The 22,504-nt window shown below is 48.2% G+C and overlaps 1 protein-coding gene and 1 long non-coding RNA gene across 2 annotated transcripts in view; both read left to right on the plus strand.

The window, feature by feature from the left end:
• WSCD2 (WSC domain containing 2) overlaps positions 1 to 22,504 on the plus strand; it is a 74,906-nt gene that overhangs the window by 31,720 nt on the left and 20,682 nt on the right. Inside the window, exons 4-6 of the mRNA XM_077835005.1 lie at positions 7,786 to 7,907; positions 10,621 to 10,795; positions 21,575 to 21,739. Of these exons, the coding sequence (XP_077691131.1) occupies positions 7,786 to 7,907; positions 10,621 to 10,795; positions 21,575 to 21,739 (462 nt within the window). The remainder of the gene's footprint in view (positions 1 to 7,785; positions 7,908 to 10,620; positions 10,796 to 21,574; positions 21,740 to 22,504) is intronic.
• LOC144275613 (uncharacterized) lies at positions 12,194 to 13,704 on the plus strand. The gene is made up of 2 exons (XR_013348054.1): positions 12,194 to 12,453; positions 13,033 to 13,704. It is a non-coding gene; the product is annotated as an uncharacterized LOC144275613 (long non-coding RNA).

Genomic DNA, 22,504 nt, shown 5'->3' on the forward strand with positions numbered 1-22,504 from the left:
GCTGTTTGTTCTGTCGACAGAACTGGCGTCCCCCAGTATCCCACAACGCCTGCTGGGACCGCTCTGCTCACCGGTTTGATCTCTGCTGCCCTGCAGACATGCGCCCCTCCCTTTTCAAAGTTCCGGGAAGTATCTGACAGCTGAGCGTGCGGCTCCGTTGGGGGAACAAAGAGCAAATCGTTAATGTGGAAGGCTCCTGTTCTGCCCTGCACTGGAGCACAGCGGCAGGCAGACTGCTGCTGCAGGGACGGGACTGCTGCGCTGCTTTGACAAGCCTCAGCAGGGAGAGCTCCCAGAGCAGCTCGGGATGCTGCTCCCCACAGATGAGGAGGCTGTGGGAGAACTCGGAGGGAATCACAGAGCCATAAGCAGGCAGGCAGAGCGGGCTGCTTCAGGAGAGACCGGTGTGCCGAGCAGAGCCAGGGGCTGATGTGGGGGTGGGAGTGTGTCCCCCTCCCCCTGCCTCAGAATAGATCAGTCAGCCTGCTGTCTCCCCTGCCGCAGACACACCACTCTTCTCTCCCCCCACCCCTTCAGTGGGGTGAAAAGCAGCTGACAATCTACTTGGATGCCCATGGAAGGATGGGAGTGAGAAATCTGCATCATGTGACGCTGTCCCTGCCCCATGAGGCATTGCAAACCCTTCCCAAAGCACCCTGTGGCCAGTTGCACAGTGGAATAGCTACCACAGTGCACTGCTCTCTGTGTCGATGCAAGAGCTGTTAGTGTGGATGCACCCGGCTGACACAAGAAGCTAGTGTGGACATGCAACAGCGGTTTCAATTAAAGTGGCATAACTTTTGCTGACAAAACTTTGTAGTGTAGACAAGGCCTTACGTATATTCCATCAACACCTTTATAGTCAAATGTATAATCTCATCAAAAAAGACAAGAAGTTAGCTTGACAAGATCTATTTTCCATAAATGCATGTTGATTGGCATTAATTACAGTACTCTCCTTTAATTCTTTTTAATCAATCCCATATCAGCCATTCCACTGGTTTGCCTGGGATCTATGTCAGGCTGATCGGCCCATAATTACCCAGGTCATCCTGTTTACCCTTTTTAAACATTGGCACAACATTAGCTTTCTTCCAGACTTCTGGAACTTCCCCAGCATTCTAAGACGTATCGAAACAACACTGATGATTCAAACGGTTCCTTGGCGATCTCTTTTAAAACTACTGGATGCACGTGGAATGTTTAATTTCAGTTAATTATGAATTAATTAATGAGTTAATGCTGCTGAATATCATCTTTAGGTACTGGAAGAAGGAAAAATATTTCATCATCATATGATAATATGACTACATCATCCGTTTCCCCCGCAATTACAAAACAGAACTGTTAATTGAACCCTCCTGCCTTTTCTGCATTATCACTTTTATTAGAGATTGGCGCATCCATTTGAATACTATAAGAACCAGCTTGATTGTCTGTCTGTCCAGCAAACCTGAATCTTTTGGGAACTTAGAGCTGTAGATGCAAACTTTCTCAAAGACTGCCAGTCTGTAACAAACTGAGCCGGACTGTGCTGGCCAAAGACATTGGGATGCCCAGACAGTGAATTCACCCGGTCTCCGGCTCTAAGGATCCGATTCAGCAGGTTGCTCTGATGAGCAGGTCACCTGCTGCTCCAGCCCCTTTAGGAGAGTGATTCTCTGTGAAAACTGTGCCACCTTCACCAATCGGAGACCCCTCTGGTCTCTGTTCTGAATCAACAGCTTTCTCTTGACATCCCTGTTGGCCGTTGCTCATCAGCCTTGGAGAGTGAATATAGCTTCCCTTCTACTGCAGTGGAATGTAGTAGCGTTTCCAGTCGTCCCTGATCAGCTCCTGAGCATTTATAACATGGACAGGGAGAACCACATGAGACACAGACTGTCTGTTTGTCGGGGGGAACCCTGGAAATCTCTTTGCTCCTCAGGCAAGAACCTCCCCTCAAGCAAAGGGTGAAATTCAAATGAACAAGGATCATCTGGTTCCCTGACAAAGGGTCAGGGCAGGTCCAGGAGAAGAGACAGAATCTGAAGTGCTTCTTGCCCTACTGTCCCCAGGCCCAGCGTGGTGGGTATCCCAGGAGAGGATAAAAATAGAGAGACTTTGCTCCTGGGCTTTCCCTCCTGTTTTGTGACATAAGCAACCAGCAAAATGCAGCAACGTGTGCGTCTCACTGGAAAGGCCTCACACAGAAGGAATGAAGCTCATTCCTGGCAAATTGCTTTTGCCCTTGTTTTGTCGCAGCTCGAAATGACTCATTCAAATGCCATTAGCAAATCTAGCTTCACAGCCATTAGGCGACTGCAGATCGTTATCATAATAGGACACAGCAAATGCTCTCCAGGCACACAGAATCTGTGGGCTTTGTGGGGGAGGGGAAGCAGATAGAAGAGGATGTGTAGGAATTGATCCCTGTCTGTGGACTGGAATGGTGAAGGAGACACCGCTGATAGACTAAACCCTGCAGTGAAAATGTGGCTCTGTAACTTTTCTCTGCCTTTGTTTCCCCATCTTACGATGGGGATAATTCTATCTATCTTTCAGGTTGGGTGTTCCCCTCATTCACAGGGCTATAAAGTGCTTTGAGGATGCAGCAGAGAGGAAGGACATTCTTGTGGTTAAGAGACAAGCTGGGATTCAAGAGATCTAGGTTTAGTCCCTGGCTTTGCCACAGACTCCCTGTGTGACCTTGGACAAATTGCTTAATCTATGTCTCACCCATAACGTGGGGGTGACTGTCCGTCCTTCATCTGTCTGTTTAGATTGTAAGTCCTTTGGGACAAAGACTCTCTCTCTCTACTGGTGTGGACAGGACCTAGCACATTGGGATCTCAACTGGGCCCTCTAGGAAGTACCAGAAGAGCAGTACTGAATGAGATGAAAGGTGCTATGGAAGTATGAAGTTTTCTTCTGCAGTAAGTGTCTGCTCGGTGAAATGCCATGAAGAGAAGGGCTAGGCTCCCCCACTTCACCATCCCGCTTTTGACAACAGCCAGGAATCTCTCTCTGGCAGAATGTTCTCAGTGTCCTTTAAGAGTCCTTCACGTCAGCAGTCTCCCATGGATAAGGCATACCATGCTTGGAAAGGAAGTATTAACCGAGTGGCCATGCATCAATAACTTGACTAATGAGGTTGGCCTGTGAGTTTCCAGAGGGATGCAAAATTCTGGTCACCTCTGCTGCTGATAACTTCAATCTGACTAGCTCACTCCAGAGGGTGGTTTAGACCTCAGGAAAAATAAATGCTCATTAAAGAGCAAAGGCTGGAGGTGGCTCTGGAGAGATGTCATTGCCGATTCAGGAGAGCAGTCAAAAGCCAAGTCATCTTGGTGGGAGGAGGGAGGCCAGGTTCAGCTGGCTGGAAAATTGAGCTGGATACTCCAGCCAGCAGGGAGATCATGTGCCAGAGCAGACAAGGAGGTCACAGGATGCACCCATACGGGAAGCAGGCAGGAGTGAGTGGTGGCGAGATTCCTACGAGAGACCCGTCTTCTATTGGTGCAGTAGTGACGCTCTCTGTCTTCGCTACTGTGCCAGCCACCGAGAACAATTGGACGCACAGGCTCTGAGGGGGATTTCTATGCCCTGTTAAGGTGCAGTTCCTCGCCCCCTCACTCGGCGGTGCAGGTAGCCTGTGTTAAATCATAACCTGGCTGGCACACTGATTGTTTGCTCTAGTAGTCAGTCAAGATACCTTGTCTTTCAGTCTTCCCACCCTGTCTGGTTGCTTGATCCATCTGTTGTGTCCTGCCTGATACTTCTCTCTGGGGCAGGGCCTGCCTTCTTGATTTGTTTGGCACAATGGGACCCTGGTGCTTTGACTGGGGCTTGGAGGCACCTACCATAATAACCATCAATAGGAAGAGCGGGATTTGCAATTTGCAAGTGACACTGCATTGAAACTATTGGAGACTTTCATTCTGATTCCATATGTAATGCAAACTTTGTACACCTGGGTGCTGCATGTCTTTGGAATCCAGACACAGAATGGAATTAGCTGATTATGAGAGTAGCCTAAAAGAACTAGCTGATTGGTCCACAGGAAGTTAGACCCTTTCAATTCATTAAGCATACCACTGGCCCCAGGTAGCCTGTAACAGCTTGCTGATCAATGTGCTCTTTCCCCGCTGACCATCTCTAATGGAGCAGAAATGTATTTGATTACTCAAGGGATGTCCATTTTTTAATATCACAAAGGATTCATTTTGCCATGGTTTTGTTGACGAGGACTAGTTATTACAGGGGTTTCCGAAGGTGGTAGGTTTTATATAAGAACATAAGAACAGCCATACTGGGTCAGACCAAAGGTCCATCTAGCCCAGTACCCTGTCTTCTGACAGTGGCCAATGCCAGGTGCCCCAGAGGGAGTGAACAGAACAGGTAATTAATCACCAAGTGAAACATCCCGTCTCGCCCATTCCCAGCTTCTGGCAAACAGAGGCTAGGGACACCATCCCTGTCCATCCTGGCTAATAGCCATTGATGGACCTATCCTCCATGAATCTATCTAGTTCTTTTTTGAACCCTTTTAGAGTCTTGGCCTTCACTCTGGCAAAGAGTTCCACAGGTTGACTGATAGCAGCCTCAGATCTAGACTAGAGGCCATGCCTGTTTTATAATTAGCTAGTCACTTGACATCTAAAGGAATGCATCTGCTGTCTTTGGCCCAACTATCTAATAATGTAACTCAGTAAATGTATATGTTTTGCTTGTTTTCAGGGGTGTCATGGTGTATGGTAAGTCCTTCGATGCCCTCTGGAGGAGACCTCCTTGTGATACTCCCCTATCGCAGTGACTTCTCTAGAGGAAGGTCATGCTGAGCCCAGAAAAAGAGCTGTGATAGTTTGGGGTTAAATCCCAGCTTCCTACCTACATCTGTGTTAGGCAGGTACAGTCGAGCTTGGATTGCGCCTTAAAATGAGGCAGTAGAAACAAATGATCAGAAACCAAGCCTGAAGGTTCTGGAGGCGCAGTGGCTGCTTGGTTTGGTCTGTTATTGTTTGTTGGCTGTTAAAGGGATGCCATCAACTTGAAACTCATATTTCCTATGTGGGTATAGCTATCCCCTGGTGATCAGTGATGGTGGCAATTTTACACCTGAAGCTGGGCCTAAATAATCTAGTGATTTGACCAAAGTTGCAGAGTAAATCAGTGGCAGATGCTGGACTTGAAACCCAGGAGTCCTGCCTTCCAGTTCACTGCTGCTCTAAACACCAGACTTTGTCCAAAATACAGACTCCTTCCTTGAGGGAAATTTCCCCATTTCAGGAAAGTAATTCACTGGTGCATGTTCTAAGTATAAGGTGACTTTAGCAGATCACTTTTGCTGCCTGGAAAACCCATAACCTCCCTTCAAGATAATAAAGACCCACTTTGCATAAACGGAGCCAGGGTTGTGAATGGAAGGGGTGTAACCTTATTAAGTGATTTGGACAGGCGGATTAACTGTAACACAGCCAAAGGAGAGGGAAAGAAGAGAAAGACAGAAAGGCACAGGCATCTGTGAATGCAGAGTCTTCTTTAATGAGTCAGAAATGGGTTTTTGATCTCTTTCTGACTTTTTAAGGCTTTTGTGAATCTTGTCTGTAATTTCATATTCATTGTATTCAGCCTCCCTTCATCTTTAAGCCCCTAGACTTGTGGGGCTCATTAGCAAGTACTTAAGTGTCAAAGGGAGAGAGAGAGAATCTATCCAGTCAGGAGAACGATCATTTACAGTGATACTTGGTTGCGTCTAAGATCTCCAGCAGGAATGGTTTGGGGTTTTTGCCAGGCTGCCCCACAGGAAAGCCAGCAGAAATCAAATTAGAAAAATGCAAATGAACACTCACAAATTGTTCATGGTACTGGCATTGCTCTGAGAAGACCAGAAGGGAGTGGAATACTCCAAGCGGTGCTTTGCTGCCAGCGTACTCTGGGAAGCTAACCCTCTTTGCGCAAAGCCATTGTTGGTACACACCTATGGCATGGTTCCATTAAAAAGTCAGTTTTAATCAACAGTTACCCCATTGTCATGTGGCACAGGCAGCCTTGTACCTGGGATGACTTCGTTTTCTGTGTACTGCTTCTTTATATTTCCGAAACATCAGCCATTTTGTTCTCAGAGTTGCTGCAGCCTGTTACCGGGAGGCACATGCACTGTGCTCACTCTGTTTCTCTTGTTTATTTTTATTCCCTCACTGAATTTTTCCTTAATCTAAACTAGCAGCCACTTTAGTTGGAAATAAAAGTGTATGAATAATGGATTTTTTGCATGGTATCGTGGAGGTGCTGAGAGCCATTGTACCAAACTGTAACCCCGGTATATGATGGAAACCACTTCAAGCCAGGAGGTCTGCCACACCCCCAGCATGACTAGGTCCACCCCCTATAATTTTTTGGTTTACTGGCAATTCAAAAACAGGGGAAAAAATCACTTTGGGTCAAATCAAAATTGCATTTTTAAAAAATGTTTTTGGCAAATTAAAAAGTTGGGGAAAAGTTCATTGGGCAGGGGGTTGGACTAGATGACCTCCTGAGGTCCCTTCCAACCCTGAGAGCCTAGGATTCACTCTTCCCCTCTGCCCCACAATTGGCAGTCACGGGTCGTCTATGGCTTCAAGCAAATCAGGCCAGAGACTTTCCAAGATTCACCCTGCCTTCGTAAAATGATGGAGATCAGACACAAAGTGCCAGGCTAACGTGTAACTGTATGCCGGTGGGTGCACTCACACCATAACCACAGTGCACAGCATCTCAGAGCCCAGGGAGACAGGTCTTCCTCCTCCAGAATGGCATTCCAATTGACACCCTTTCTAGGCTGGCTGGAGAAAAGCACAGAGTAGCTGAGTGGGGGTAACTGGTGTCTGGAAGCAATGATCCTTAATCAGGCTGCTCAATACTCTCCTTGTATAGCAAGAGAAAAAAGAAACAAGCTGCATAGAACAGAGGATAAGGAATTAAACAGCAAAGAAAGTCTATGGGGAGACAGATTCTCATTGAGTTTGTGCTGCTGTTTGTTTTCCGGATAACCTCTCAGAATAAACATGAGGCTTTTCTAGTTCAACTGGTGCATTTTTATTCAAGGCAGCAAAGAGTATTTTTCCGGGTAATGTTCTAGGTACTTTCTCAGAGTACAGCTAATGGTATTCAGTTAGAACTGGCTCCCTTACTGTACCAGAGGCTTATTTAACTTAAAATTGTAGTGAAAGTTGGATCGTTTCCTGAGAATAAGGGGAAGGGTCCTTAATAAATCTGTGGTAGTGAAGAGACAAGATTGCTCAAGGGGTTGGAGCCTTTCACCATGGATTCAGATCCTGATGAGGTCAATGGTAGCCAGCCCTTTTACCAGTCAGTCACTGTTCATTGGTCTGTTAGAGATATGTAGGTGGTTGCAGACTCATTCATACTGGCCCTCTCTTCATGGAACTAGCCCAAGGTGTTAGGGAACTGCATGGAACCGGCATGTGTGGCAAGGGTCTATAACCTATCTCTCATGCCTTTGTGTGGAGGAGGATTTGGAGTGGAGGCTTTTTGCATCAGTCAGGAAGGTTTGTTCAGTTGGGAGGAGGGTCGGATTACTTGTTGCTGAGGGTAGTTTGCAGCCAGAAGTAAGGATTGGGTTTGGGTGGATTGATTGCCCAGATTTTGCGGTGGGATGGGTGGCGGCAGGTGGAGAAGACCACGAAAGGCTCTCAGAGAGTCTCGTCTCTCGTCTCTTGGCACTACAGACGTTATTGCCAGTGAACCAGACTTTCCGTCTTCCATGTCACATGGACCTTTACTAACCAGCTGTCTCTATTCCAGATGGCAGTGCGATATTCCGCGGATGCTTCCACCGGCCGGACAACGTTTCCTTAGCTTTGCCTGTGACTGGGGTGATGCTGAACATGTCTGTGGACAAGTGTGTGGACTTCTGCACTGAAAAGGTAGGTGGGAGAAGTGAATGGGGCTCTAAGCGAAGGACCTGGCACACACCTCCAGTTTGCAATGACATAAATCAGTAATAACCCCACTAGAGCCAAGGGAGTGACTGGTGAAACATGGGTGCAAGTGGGGAAGGATCAAGCTAAGAGTCCTTCCAGAGCTCTGCATTTGCTTCAGAATAGTCATGTTAAAAATCATACTCAATACATTCTAATCCAATTTAATGGAATAATTGCTTGTGTCCAAACTACAAGAGGTGAAATTTACAGTTTGTATCTTTGCCATACAAAAAGTAGGTTCTAAGGCAACGCTGAGGATCACTAAATTTCTCCTTTTGCTTAATCTGGGTTTGAATGTTAATTTTTAAAAAAATGAAAGAAAGAAAGAAAGAAAACAAGCAAACGAACAAACTTACTGGCAGATCACTGACCAGAAATAACAGATTAATGCTTCACCTCCAGCAGTAGACTGATGGCCAAGAATCTGAACCCAACATGGGAAAAAGGAGAATGTGTTAGAGGAAATTACGGATTCCATACCATAGTAATGGGGGAAGGTAGTTTCCTTCCTGACCCCAGCTGTGGTCACAGTTTATGTCCTGAAGCATGAGGATTGTTCATTTTTCTGATGGCTCATATAACTGCAGATGTTAATCATGTAAAGGTCAAACCGTCTGCAGCAGGGAGTTCCTCAGCAAACAATCCCTACAGCTTACAAGTGTCACATAGGGCTACATCGCCACCCTCAAAACAGGAAGCTGTGTGTGGGGACTTCCTTATAAATGCTGTTATGAACCAATGAAACTCCACTGTCTGGCAATGACAGCACTTCCTGGGACTCGGTTGCTATGAGCTCTGAGGATGCCCAAACGTATACTTAAATGGCTGCCCTCTAATGAGGCCCTCCCGTCCTGCATCCGCTGACACTGGAGGTCTCCCCGCTGTCACATTTCAGTGCCATAGACGGATGTAGTTCAAACAGATGCCTGGCAAACAGGACGTTAAGAAAGGGATTTGAAAACAATATAGCAGCTTTCCCTGGCTGTGTCTGCATCTCTACCCCAGGGAACATGCTCCCTCAGCCGCTTGATGGACCAGAGAGCCCCACTAAAAACCATTAGGTTCCCTGCACTCTGTCACATTGGATAAATAGGAAAGCAGCGGCTCTACACCTCAGCCCTGCTTTGTTCTTGCTCCCCTGAGAGCTTGGCTCTCGGAGGTGTAAATAAAATCCTGAGCACCGAGCCCCTTGATTAACCCAGCGTTGCTACAGTCCTGGGTGTTAAATTGCCTGTCAGTCTCTGAATGTTCCCTCATAACTCTGCACTTTAAAATCCAAATGAGGTCACAGAAGATGCAGTCTGTGGGCTTTTAGTAACCTTACTCTGGGTGACAAACTCACAAATTACCGGAGCAGCATCAGGCCATGATTCTAAGAGGAGTATCATAGCTCCAGATATATTACACCCTGCACTAGCAAATAGCTCGGCAATTTCCAGCCCCGTGGTTTGGAATGCAGGGCCACGGCTGGGCGAGGAGGTGCTGGAAATGCTAGAACTCTGGTTGGGTTGGTTTTTGTCGAAGCCAAGCTGCTGTTGCTAGCTATGCAGCTTTGTGATGGGGTCGACAGGAGTAATAACCCCTCGCCCCTCGCCCGGCTCGACTCCAAGCATGGTTACGTGGCTGCAGAGCTCGTGGCCGCAGTGGAGGTACTGCTGGTCTGCGGAGTGCCACTGGAATCTGGCCCACAGAACACATTTCATTTACAAAGCACTCTGTGCCCTGAACCGAATTGGCCCTCGCGGTGTGGAGAGGGGTGTGTGTGAAGATAGCCAGTGGGAGATGCCAAGGAGAGGGGTGTGTCCAAAGGCCCACCCAGAGGCACCAGCAAAGGTGCTTACGGACCTTTTAACATGGAAATGTAGCTGCCTAGTGAGTTCAGGCACTTACAGGGTCAGATGGAGGTGGTGGGGGGGCAGGGGTTTGCACATTGCACATTGCCGTGGTGCCAAACTCCTTTTGTGCATCTAGGCCTTAGTCTCTCTGTGCCCCATCCTTACAATGGGGACAATAGCAGGCTTTAAAGATTGTGAGGCGCTCTGGTGAAGGGGGGGCCACCGAAGTACCATGGATAGATTGAGAGCAGTCTGCCTATGCAGATCGCAGTGCAGAATCAGGGCCTAAGAGTAAACCTACCCCTCTGGGATTTAGCTAGGAGCGGTCACTCTTGTAATTCACAGCCCTTTTCCAGCTCCTGACCCAGAAAGGAATCGTGAGAGAGAGAGAGAGGGAAAAGCTTCTGTCACCCCAGAGATTTGTGAACTGGCCCCAAACACCAATGCCGTTATTCCTGTCTTGCTGGGTGGGGTGATAGCTGAAGTGTAGCTGCAGTGTAGACGGACCTTTTGATAATGACTAAACTTGGGAGAACTAAAGGAAACACTTTCCCAGGCCACTGTGCTCAATCACTGACCCAGCGTTAATAAGTAAGGGCCTGACCTTGCTGCCCCTGCAGATGATGGGAGCTGGCCCTGAACTCTGATGGCAGCAGAAATGGGCCCTGTGTCTGGGGCTGAGTTGGTGGCGATCAGGAAGCAGGTGGGTGCGGGTGGTGGGTGGCAGCTGGCAGGCAGGCAGCAATGGGCTGTGCATCCCAGCCTCCTGGCCTGCTTCAGGCGGCTCCAGCTGAGCGGCTCTGTCCCTTGCTCCCCCCCAGGAATACCCGCTGGCAGCCCTGGGGGGGGCCTCCTGCCACTGCGGCTTCCCCACCACGCTCTTCACCCTCCACGAGCGCGAGGACGAGCAGCTGTGTGCCCAGAAGTGCGGCGGCGAGGAGTTCGAGAGCTGCGGGACCGCTGAATACTTCATCATGTACCAGACGCAAGTGCAAGGTACGGCGCGTCGGGCCGGGCTCTTTGCTCCGACAGCGTGTGTCTGCTGGGGAGGCAGGGCGAGAGGTTTCTAACTCTCCTCTTGCAGCAAGAGCAATGACGCCGGGAACCCCTGAGCGCAGCTGCTCACCTGGAGTTCAGCTAATACTGGATAGTTATTGCTACGTGCCTGTGGTGTCTTCTTCCCTGCAGAGGGGCTGGAGAGCTGGTGCATCAGCTGCTCGCTCGATGCTTCCCCTTTAACAGCTTTCGAGCAGAGCCAAGTGGCTGCCCGGAGGCAGCTCGACCCCCGTCCGCTGAGAATAGGGCCAGTACCTCTCTGACTCACAAAGACTTTTGCTCAGTAGCTTTGGACTCCCTGCTGCCTAGCCAAATGCTGATCCTTGGTGGCCCCCCGTTGCCCACCTCCCATTTATCAGTGCACCCTCTACTGGGGGTTGGGCTGATGGGACATGCAGTGCGATGCATGTTCACAGCAGCCTTTGTTACAAGCCCTGGCGGGAATACTCTGCCATATATTGAGCATGTTCATTTCCTTTCAAAGTCAGCAAGGGGAATGTTTTGATTATAAGGCTTTGATGTGACCCCAGCAAAGGACAATGAGCACCATTAAATCAGAGGCAGAGCTTGGAGCGCTGCCTGGGACAGTGGTTCTCCAGCTATCTCAGTCTGCAGACCTCCCAGGACAGGAAAGTCACCTGATGGTGGCCACCTTTACTGAGCCCTGGTCTACACTAGGAGTTGAGGTCGAATTTAGCAGCGTTAAATCGATTTAACCCTGCACCTGTCCACACGACGAAGCCCTTTTTTTCAACGTAAAGGGCTCTTAAAATCGATTTCCTTACTCCACCCCCGACAAGGGGATTAGCGCTGAAATCGGCCTTGCTGAGTCAAATTTGGGGTACTGTGGACGCAATTAGATGGTATTGGCCTCTGGGAGCTATCCCAGAGTGCTCCATTGTGACTGCTCTTGACAGGACTCTCAACTCAGATGCACTGGCCAGGTAGACAGGAAAAGGCCCATGAACTTTTGAATTTCAATTTCCTGTTTGGCCGGTGTGGCAAGCTGCAGGTGACCATGCAGAGCTCATCAGCAGAGATGACCATGATGGAGTCCCAGAATCGCAAAAGAGCTCCAGCATGGACTGAACCGGAGGTACGGGATCTGATTGCTGTATGGGGAGAGGAATCCGTGCTATCAGAACTCCGTTCCAGTTTTCTAAATGCCAAAACATTTGTCAAAATCTCCCAGGGCATGAAGGACAGAGGCCATAACTTGGACCCGAAGCAATGCCGCTTGAAACTTAAGGAGCTGAGGCAAACCTACCAGAAAACCAGAGAGGCCAACGGCCACTCCGGGTCCAAGCCCCAAACATGCCACTTCTATGATGAGCTGCATGCCTTTTTAGGGGGTTCAGCCACCACTACCCCAGCTGTGTTGTTTGACTCCTTCAATGGAGATGGAGGCAACACGGAAGCAGGTTTTGGGGACGAGGAAGATGATGAGGAGGAGGTTGTAGATAGCTCACAGCAAGCAAGCGGAGAAACCATTTTTCTCGACAGCCAGGAACTGTTTCTCACCCTGGACCTGGAGCCAGTACCCCCCAAATCCACCCAAGGTTGCCTCCCGGACCCGCCAGGCGGAGAAGAGACCTCTGGTGAGTGTACCTTTTAAAATACTATACATGGTTTAAAAGCAAGCATGTTTAATGATTAATTTGCCCTGGCATTCGTGGCTCTCCTGGATATACTCCCAAAGCCTTTGCAAAAGGTTTCTGGGGAGGGCAGCCTTATTGCGTCCTTCATGGTAGGACACTTTACCACTCCAGGCCAGTAGCACGTACTCGGGAATCATTGTAGAACAAAGCATTGCAGTGTATGTTTCCTGGCGTTCAAACGACATCCGTTCTTTATCTCTCTGTGTTATCCTCAGGAGAGTGATATCATTCATGGTCACCTGGTTGAAATAGGGTGCTTTTCTTAAGGGGACATTCAGAGGTGCCCGTCCCTGCTGGGCTGTTTGCCTGTGGCTGAACAGAAATGTTCCCTGCTGTTAGCCACGGGAAGGGGGGAGGGGCTAGCCACGCACTGGGGGGAGGCAAAATGCGACCTTGTAACGAAAGCACATGTGCTATGTATGTAATGCTAACAGGAAGGTTTACCGTAAAAGAGTGTAGCCATTGTTCTATAAAATGTAGCTTTTTAAAAACCACTGTCCCTTTTTTTTTCTCCACCAGCTGCATGTGTTTCAAGGATCACAGGATCTTCTCCTTCCCAGAGGCTAGCAAAGATTAGAAGGCGAAAAAAATGCACTCGTGATGAAATGTTCTCTGAGCTCATGCTGTCCTCCCACACTGACAGAGCACAGACGAATGCATGGAGGCAGAAAATGTCAGAATGCAGGAAAGCACAAAATGACTGGGAGGAGAGGTGGTGGGCTGAAGAGAGTAAGTGGCAGGCTGAAGAGAGGGCTGAAGCTGAAAGGTGGCGGCAGCATGATGAGAGGATACAGGATTCAAGACTGAGGTTGCTGGAGGATCAAACCAATATGTTCCAATGTATGACTGAGCTGCAGGAAAGGCAGCAGGAGCACAGACCGCCGCTACAGCCCCTGTGTAACCAACCGCCCTCCTCCCCAAGTTCCATGGCCTCCTCACCCAGACGCCCAAGAATGCAGTGGGGAGACCTCCGGCAACCCGGCCACTCCACCCCAGAGGATTGCCCAAGCAACAGAAGGCTGGCATTCAATAAGTTTTAAAGTTTTAAACTTTTAAAGTGCTGTGTGGCCTTGTCCTTCCCTCCTCCACCACCCCTCCTGGTGCTTCTCTCCTCCACCACCCCTCCTGGGCTACCTTGGTAGTTATCCCCCTATTTGTGTGATGAATGAATAAAGAATGCATGAATGTGAAGCAACAATGACTTTATTGCCTCTGCAAGTGGTGATCGAAGGGAGTGGGGAGGGTGGTTAGCTTACAGGGAAGTAGAGTGAACCAAGGGGTGGGGGGTTTCATCAAGGAGAAACAAACAGAACTTTCATACCGTACCCTGTCCAGTCATGAAATTGGTTTTCAAAGCTTCTCTGATGCGCACCGCGCCCTCCTATGCTCTTCTAACCGCCCTGGTCTCTGGCTGTGCATAATCCCAGCGGCCAGGCGATTTGCCTCAACCTCCCACCCAGCCATAAACATCTCCCCCTTACTCTCACAGATATTGTGGAGTGCAAAGCAAGCAGTAATAACAGTGAGAATATTGGTTTCGCTGAGGTCTACCGAGTCAGTAAACTGCACCAGCGTGCTTTTAAACGTCCAAATGCACATTCTACCACCATTCTGCACTTGCTCAGCCTGTAGCTGAACAGCTCCTGACTACTGTCCAGGCTGCCTGTGTATGGCTTCAGGAGCCATGGCATTAAGGGGTAGGCTGGGTCCCCAAGGATAACTATAGGCATTTCAACATCCCCAACGGTTATTTTCTGGTCTGGCAATAAAGTCCCTTCCTGCAGCTTTTGAAATAGACCAGAGTTCCTGAAGATGCGAGCGTCATGTACCTTTCCTGGCCATCCCACGTTGATGTTGGTGAAACGTCCCTTGTGATCCACCAGAGCTTGCAGCACTATTGAAAAGTACCCCTTGCGGTTTATGTACTCGCCGGCTTGGTGCTCCGGTGCCAAGATAGGGATATGGGTTCCGTCTATGGCCCCACCACAGTTAGGGAATCCCATTGCAGCAAAGCCATCCACTATGACCTGCACATTTCCTAGGGTCACTACCCTTGATATCAGCAGATCTTTGATTGCGTTGGCTACTTGCATCACAGCAGCCCCCACAGAAGATTTGCCCACTCCAAATTGATTCCCGACTGACCGGTAGCTGTCTGGTGTTGCAAGCTTCCACAGGGCTATTGCCACTCCCTTCTCAACTGTGCAGGCTGCTCTCATTTTGGTATTCTTGCGCCTCAGGGTAGGGGAAAGCAAGTCACAAAGTTCCATGAAAGTGCCCTTATGCATGTGAAAGTTTCGCAGCCACTGGGAATTGTCCCAGACCTGCAACACTATGCGGTCCCACCAGTCTGTGCTTGTTTCCCAAGCCCAGAATCGGCGTTCCACCACATGAACCTGCCCCATTAGCACCATGATGCCCACATTGCCAGGGCCCGTGCTTTGAGAGAAGTCTGTGTCCATGTCCTCATCACTCACGTCACTGCGCTGACGTCGCCTACTCGCCCGGTATCACTTTGCCAGGTTCTGGTGCTGCATATACTGCTGGATAACGCGCGTGGTGTTTAATGTGCTCCTAATTGCCAAAGTGATCTGAGCAGGCTCCATGCTAGTCGTGGTATGGCGTCTGCACAGAAAAAAGGCGCACAACGATTGTCTGCCGTTGCCCTGACGGAGGGAGGGGCGACTGACGACATGGCTTACAGGGTTGGCTTACAGGGAATTAAAATCAACAAAGGGGATGGCTTTGCGAGAAACTGAATGGCCCCCTCAAGGATAGAACTCAAAACCTCAAGGATAGAACTCAAAACTGGGTTTAGCAGGCCATTGATTTCACAGAGGGAGGGAGGGAGGAGAAAATGAATACAAAACAAATCTGGTCTATTTCTTGTTTTGAGCCACTTCATCTATCTTTCTACATCTTGCTGGCAGCAGACTGTGCAGTACGACCGCTAGCCATCGTCAACACCTGCGTGCTCGGCAGAAGATGGTGCAGTATGACTACTGGCCATCGTCTTCTGCTAGCTGCAGATTAAAAGACAGTGCGGGACTGAATCGCCACAAGACGAAACAAGGGAAATGACCTGTCTGAGTCACTCCCGTGTTTGCCCAGGAGCCCGGTTAAAAGAGCACCCAGGACTACGTTGACGACGGCTACCAATCATACTGCACTGTCTGCTGCCAAAAGGCAATTTGCTGCTGTGTAGCAATGCAGTAACAAGTCTGCCAGCACCCAGGAGACATACGGGGACGGTGAGCTAAGTGGGCTCCATGCTTGCCGTGGTATGGCGTCTGCACAGGTAACTCAAGAAAAAAGGCGCAAAACGATTGTCTGCCCTTGCTTTCACGGAGGGAGGGAGGGAACGGGGGCCTGACGATATGTACCCAGAACCACCCGCGACAATGTTTTAGCCCCATCAGGCGCTGGGATTTCTATCCAGAATTCAAATGGGCGGTGGAGACTGCGGGAACTGTGGGATAGCCAGCCACAGTGCAACGCTCCGGAAGTCGACGGTTGCCTCAGTACTGTGGACACACCCCGCTGACTTTATGCACTTAGAGCATTTGTGTGGGGACACACACAATCAACTGTATAAAAACGTGTTCTACAAAACCGACTTCTATAAATTCGACCTCATTTCGTAGTGTAGACATACCTTGAGACCCCAGGACTTGGTGAATTTACATTCAGCCCAGCAGGTGGGCTCTATAGAACTAGATTAACCCCCGCACACACACACACCAAGTGCCCGGTGCTAGCCTCTGCTGGGCTCTTGGGGGAATTCTGTGGGAGCAGACTCTACTTCCGTTGTTTAATGGTCCTAATCTGGGCCACAGAGTGGAGCTGCCCTGAACATTATACTGACATTTGGTTCCTCTGCCCCAGCTGTATTTCCTGTGTAGCTTTTCCTTTCTTTCTTACCTGGGCATAGGAGTAAGGGGTGGGAGAAAGGACACACTGACTGATCAGATGGTCATATGTATATCTCTGCGGCAGATTTCAGCTTTTCCACTCGTGTCCAAACTGGCCATAGAATACGTGGAGCTCTGAGCGTTCTGTCACCCTGGATAAAAGAACCCGGGCTTCCAAATATCCATTCGGTGTTCATTAAAAATTACCATTTATTTCAATTTCCCAGGAAATAAATCCTCCTTTGAACATGCGACTTTAATTACTGCTTAGATCAGACACAGGAAATAACAGTTTGCCATCTGCCTTCAGCAGACTTTTCTTTCTTTTTTTTTTTTCCTTGTCACTGTCAATAAGTTACAGGCCAGAATAACCAATCACTGGTTAATAATGGGTCTCTGATCTTCTGTCACAGAGCCCTCCAGACATCCCAATGCATCTGCTGTCCATTGCTGCCCTGGGGGAAGAGTGCAGGAGGCTGTGAAGACTGTTTGAAAGCAAAATGTGACAAATCCAGTCTCCTTCCCAAAGAAGCACCCGGTGTCCCAACTAGGCTGTTCATTTCCATTCACTGCAGCATTTTCTTCTTGTTTGGGTGGTTCTGACTTTCATCACATGGGATCGTTGCATATCAGTCCCTTCTGAATGCCTGTAGGCCCCGCGTGTGACAATGCTTTTCAGTTCTCTCACTAGCTAACCAAAAAGAATTTAGGGTTCAGCTTCATTCAGATATGTGGGACTAGCTGCTTTGTTCTTGCACCTAGTTGGAAGCCCGTGTCTGGTGATCATAGCTAGGTTGAGCATTAGCATTTCTGGGTGCAGCTCCTGGCACTGCCATTGACTTGCTGTACATGCCACTTAATCGCTTTGTGTCTCGGTTTCCCCATCCATAAAATGCCACTAACATTCCTCACAGGGGGGTGATGAGGTTTTATTAATCTATCCATGCTTGTCAAGTACTTTGAAATCCCTCTTTGAGCACAAAACATTATTACCCTGTGAAAACGCGGCCTAAATGAAGGCGGAAAGCCCAGAGGTATCATGTTTGAAGACACCAGTGCTTGAGAAATGTTACAGAAAGGTGCTTGGGGGATTACTGTCATAGAAAGAAATATCCTCAAACCTCCATAGACCATTTTGACTTTGCCAGCTTGCAATGCAAAGTAGATACATACATGAAATTGCTCAGCAGAAGACTGCAAGAATATGCTTGTCTTCTGGTGAGTGGGTGACAGATGTGCCTTTGTCTTCTGAACTCTGTTAGCATTTCACAGAGGCAAGGCTGAGAGTAGATCCATGCAAGTTACAACACAGGCTAAAAGACTGTGGGTCAAGGAAGGAGAAAAGGAAAAGCCAGTCCAGGAAATTAGAGGAAGGAATCCTAAACAGAAAACTCAAGGGCTTTTCATTAGAGGCGACTTCTCCCAGCCCCCATTCAAGGTCTCATAGACTCATAGACATTAAGGTCAGAAGGGACCCTTTTGATCATCTAGTCCGACCTCCTGCACAACGCAGGCCACAGAATCTCACCCACCCACTCCTGCGAAAAACATCTCACCTGTGTCTGAGCTATTGAAATCCTCAAATCATGGTTTAAAGACTTCAAGGAGCAGAGAATCCTCCAGCAAGTGACCCCTGCCCCATGCTACAGAGGAAGGCGAAAAACCCCCAGGGCCTCTTCCAATCTGCCCTGGAAGAAAATTCCTTCCCGACCCAGCTCCGTCAAGATTGTTCCAAAAAACGTTAAGTAAATAAAAAGGAGCCCTCTGCTCTGCATTCAAGGAGAGTCTTTTTTTATCAATTTCATTAGGGCCCAAAGTAAGCAAAGGCTTCAAAGGACATCTGCAACACATTGTTTTGCTATAACGTGGTTACTTGTGTTCTGTACAAAAACTCCTGTAGGGACTTTCTCAAGCAGTTTTAGCTTTTGCTAGAAAATAAAAAGGGTAGAAAGTCTCCTGTTAATAACATTTAGCATGGAGCTATCCAAGGAGCTCAGTGCACTCTGCAAACATTAATTGTCCATTAAACTTCAGGGCTCCCTGGGAGGCAGGTAAGTCATGTGCTCCCCATCCTACTGTCCAATAATCTGTAAAATTCTCTTTAGCCTTCGCTCTTTGGACAAACATTCTTGCAATTCGTGTTCACTGGCAGGTTCATGGGATGGGAATGAGAAAGAGTCACCAGCCAGCCCAGGAGAATTGGCTTCAAAAGTCAGACAAGTGTGCACAGGGATTTATTGTACAGTATTCCTCCAGTTCTCCTCTTCTCTGTGGTCATTTGAAAAATGCTTTTGCATTAATCAACATAAAAGAGCAGGATGCATTTATACATACCCAGCTTAGGAACTATACATATATCTAGAAAAGGAGGACTTGTGGCACCTTAGAGACTAACATATTTAGTCTCTAAGGTGCCACAAGTCCTCCTTTTCTTTTTGCAGATACAGACTAACACGGCTGCTACTCTGAAACATATATCTGGGTTATTCTACATAAGATTGACAACAGTCCTGGACATGCAGTATTGGGCTGGCATCCCCAGCTCTGGAAGGTGATAAGCTGCATTCAGCATAGGGGATCAGTGTTGGGAAGATAAAATGTTGATCCCACTTCAGCAGCTGAAAGCCTAATAGGTGGGAGCAGAGAATCTATTATTGGCACTTAAAAGCCACTCCTCTGTCCATCTGCAGCATCCTGTAGACAAATGTTGCAGCTCCTCAGTGCTGCCTTTCATGATCTAGTCATTGGAGGAGATGTTTGGCCAGGATAATGCTGTTCCTTTTATTTTATTTGGAGACTGGTGAGCGGAGGAGGGCATGGGATAGGAACAATAGCAATAACCCATCTTTTAGAGAAGCAACCAGGGGAAGGAACTCTTAGAACATGTTACCTCCAAAATGCCTGCAGGTTGAACTGCCAAATTCTGTGCGAGGTCAATGATGTCACCGTCAGAAAACAATGAACACAAAGGATCTAACTTAAACCCATTCCACCTTGCACAGTGATCTCAAGCAAAGCAGCACTAGGTCTGGTCAGTACCAGGATGGGAGATCCACCCGCATACTTCTATAATGTTCAGTTCCTGAGCATTTTGTGATCCTGTCACCTATCTGAGTTGGCCAGCTGCTCCTCGAAAGCAGCAGAATTTTGAACTAGAGCAGCTGTACCCAGTTAGAATATCTTAGTGGCTGGCACTTTTCAGTGTTTCTACAGTGAGTGAGGCTTTCCCCAATGCAGCCATCTAATTGTGTACTGCTTCTGTCTGCTCCAGGAGACTACAGGAAGCCATACGGAGTTGACACATTTTCTCTATAGTACAGCCAGTGATGCATTCTTTTGCATCTTTAGCAATGAGGATGAAGAAAGACACAACTAGAATAAAACAGGAGAACCAGTGTGCTTCCAAACCACGGGGAAATCCTTGGGTTGACTCTCTGTCCCTTGGAATATTCTGTTAATGCGTACTCCAGGGACAACCCCCTAATAAAACCCAGCCTCCCACTAAGCAAGGGGATACTGAGGGGCAATGTCCGGGGAAAGTTAAACTGGGACCCATTCTGAGGCTAAGGATGAAAGGTTGTGAGGATTGATCCCGTCTCTAACAATGTTTACTCCTGGAGCCAAGCCAGCCCGTCTTCCAAGCTGCAAAATGATATCCTAGAAGGGAACGGCCTAGGGACCTGATGTGATTTTCAGTCTAAGGGCCAAGTCACCAGGCAGTAGAGAACAGCTATAATGAGAATGATTATTCCAGAGATAAGCTAGCACAGGGCATCTGCACACACAAACCCATTCAGGTATACACTCAAGCATGCACACGCATCCACTGTGTGCACACACCCACAGTACCTACAGATTAGATATACATCCACCAGTACACTCAGACCATCACATACACATGCCCTTGAAGCAAAACCACCTTTGAAATGGATGTCCAGCTCTGTACCCAAAAAATTCACCTCAGATCCCCCATAGCTATAATAGGCCAAACCCAAGTCCCTGATCTAGACATCCCAGGGCCTCTGGGGCCAAAGTTTGAACTGCAGCCCAGGTCTGCCTCTAGGACATACGCACTGTTATTAGCACACATGGTGTCCTTTGCTGTAGTCCATCTGCCTTCAGAAGGGGTCACTATATGATGGCGGAGCCGGGTAGCAGAAGAAAAAGCTTTGACAAACAAATGGGAGTGTCAAAGTGTGTCTGGCTTGGCCACAAAGATTCTTGTGCCTTTTGAGGGTGGATCTGCGTGTCTTCCTGTTGGCCATTCTTACTTTAGATGACGGCTTTTAACTCTGTGGGGGATCCTTTGGGAAGTGATCATTTCCTTTCATGTTTGTACAGTGAAACCCGTCCAAGTGATGCTCCCTGCAGGATCGGCCCGGAGATGGTTCTCCAATCCCTGCAATCCCCATCACCCTCCCCACATCCCAGCCCCCCGCGAAGCATGTCAGGGATGGTCTGAAGGTTCCTCATTTCAAAGCAGCACAGCTGGGATCCAGCCAGCCATCACAGCTGCAGACTTGTGTTGTCAATGAAGGAGCAATAGCTGTAAAACATAAAGTAACAGGGACCTGAAAACCACAGTTAATGGAAGGCCCTTGAGTAATGTAGTCACGTCTTTAAATACCAGCATATACAGCTGATTTTCCTTCTGTTTCCCCCTTATCCTCACTGCCAGAGCTATGTGGTTCATATGCCCTGCTGCCAAAGCGGAACCTGAAACTGGCAGGAGAGTCGCTGTATCACTGGAAAGGCCCCAGTGGCCACAGGAACTGATGGAAGAGTGCTTAGTTTGGGATGCATCATACACAAACACGAGGCTGAGGATGTAGCAGCAAAATAGCAGGAGTGTTTCTTGACACACTGTCCACAGATCCAGAAAATAGTAATAAACCTCGAGGCGGCCACAGTGGAGGGGAGTTTGGATGGTACCTGGTGCTTTAGCCACAAAACAAGCCGAACGCTGCTTCAGCTCCTGGGGCAGGAAAAGAGACTCCCCCACGGTGGCCATTATGACCAATCACTGAATGACCATTTCCACATCTCCGTTAGTATGTCCCCTGAGATCTGAAAACCTCTCTTCCCCTTACCTCAGTGGTGGAATCTTATGTATTGCACCTTGACACATCTTCCATTTATTCTCTTTCTAGACAATCGTTGTATGGATAGAAGGTTTTTACCAGCTCGGTCCAAACAACTGATAGCTCTGGCAAGCTTTCCCGGGGCGGGCAACACTTGGGCGCGCCATCTCATCGAGCTAGCTACAGGTTTCTACACTGGGAGCTATTACTTCGATGGATCGCTCTACAACAAAGGTGAGAGGGGCGAGTAGCCTTTAAAATGTGCTCGGTTAAGAAATAAGTGGAGATTAGGCTTTGGCCTAAGAATAGAGGAGTATGAGAAATTGAGTTCGTTAGTGTGAGCAAAAGTTAAAAATAAAAGTTGGAGTCAATCAGATGTGAACATTCAAGTGAGCAAGGACCAGGGCCGTGTTTGGTTATAACTGGTTTTAGCAGGATATATATAGTATAAATGGTAATGTGCATGCCTGTTACTAGTCATTTTCCCCTTAATAAAATTTGGTTCTATCATTCAAAGTATCATCCAAGGTCCTCTACGAAATTAAATTGTCTTTAACTGACGTAGAGGCTCAAACCTGAAAACTAAGCTTGGTCTATTGCATTCTTAGCTTTAACAGTTTAATGCGCATTGGAAACATTTAAAATGCAAGGTCACAGGCGTCACCAGCACTTCTGCTATCTCTGTGACTTCCGATGGCCTATCAACAGGGATCTCAGGAACTGGACAACTTTAAGGATTTCAGAAGAAAGGCAGCAGAGGAGATTTAAACTAAAAAATACACTACTGTGAGTAGGGAAGGAAATGTGCTTTATTAATGAGCAAAAGAACATAAAGGGTGTCACTGGCACTGACTTTCCATTGTGCTGGGGGGTGCTCGACCCCTGGCTCTGCCCCAGACCCCGCCCCACTCCACCCCTTGCCTCCAGGCCCAGAGCACCCACGGAGTCAGCTCCTATGAACGGTGCACAGGCCAAATTCTCCTCCCTGCAATGAAAACT

The sequence above is a fragment of the Eretmochelys imbricata genome, chromosome 15 (genome assembly GCF_965152235.1).
Source record: "Eretmochelys imbricata isolate rEreImb1 chromosome 15, rEreImb1.hap1, whole genome shotgun sequence".
Taxonomy (NCBI): domain Eukaryota; kingdom Metazoa; phylum Chordata; order Testudines; family Cheloniidae; genus Eretmochelys; species Eretmochelys imbricata.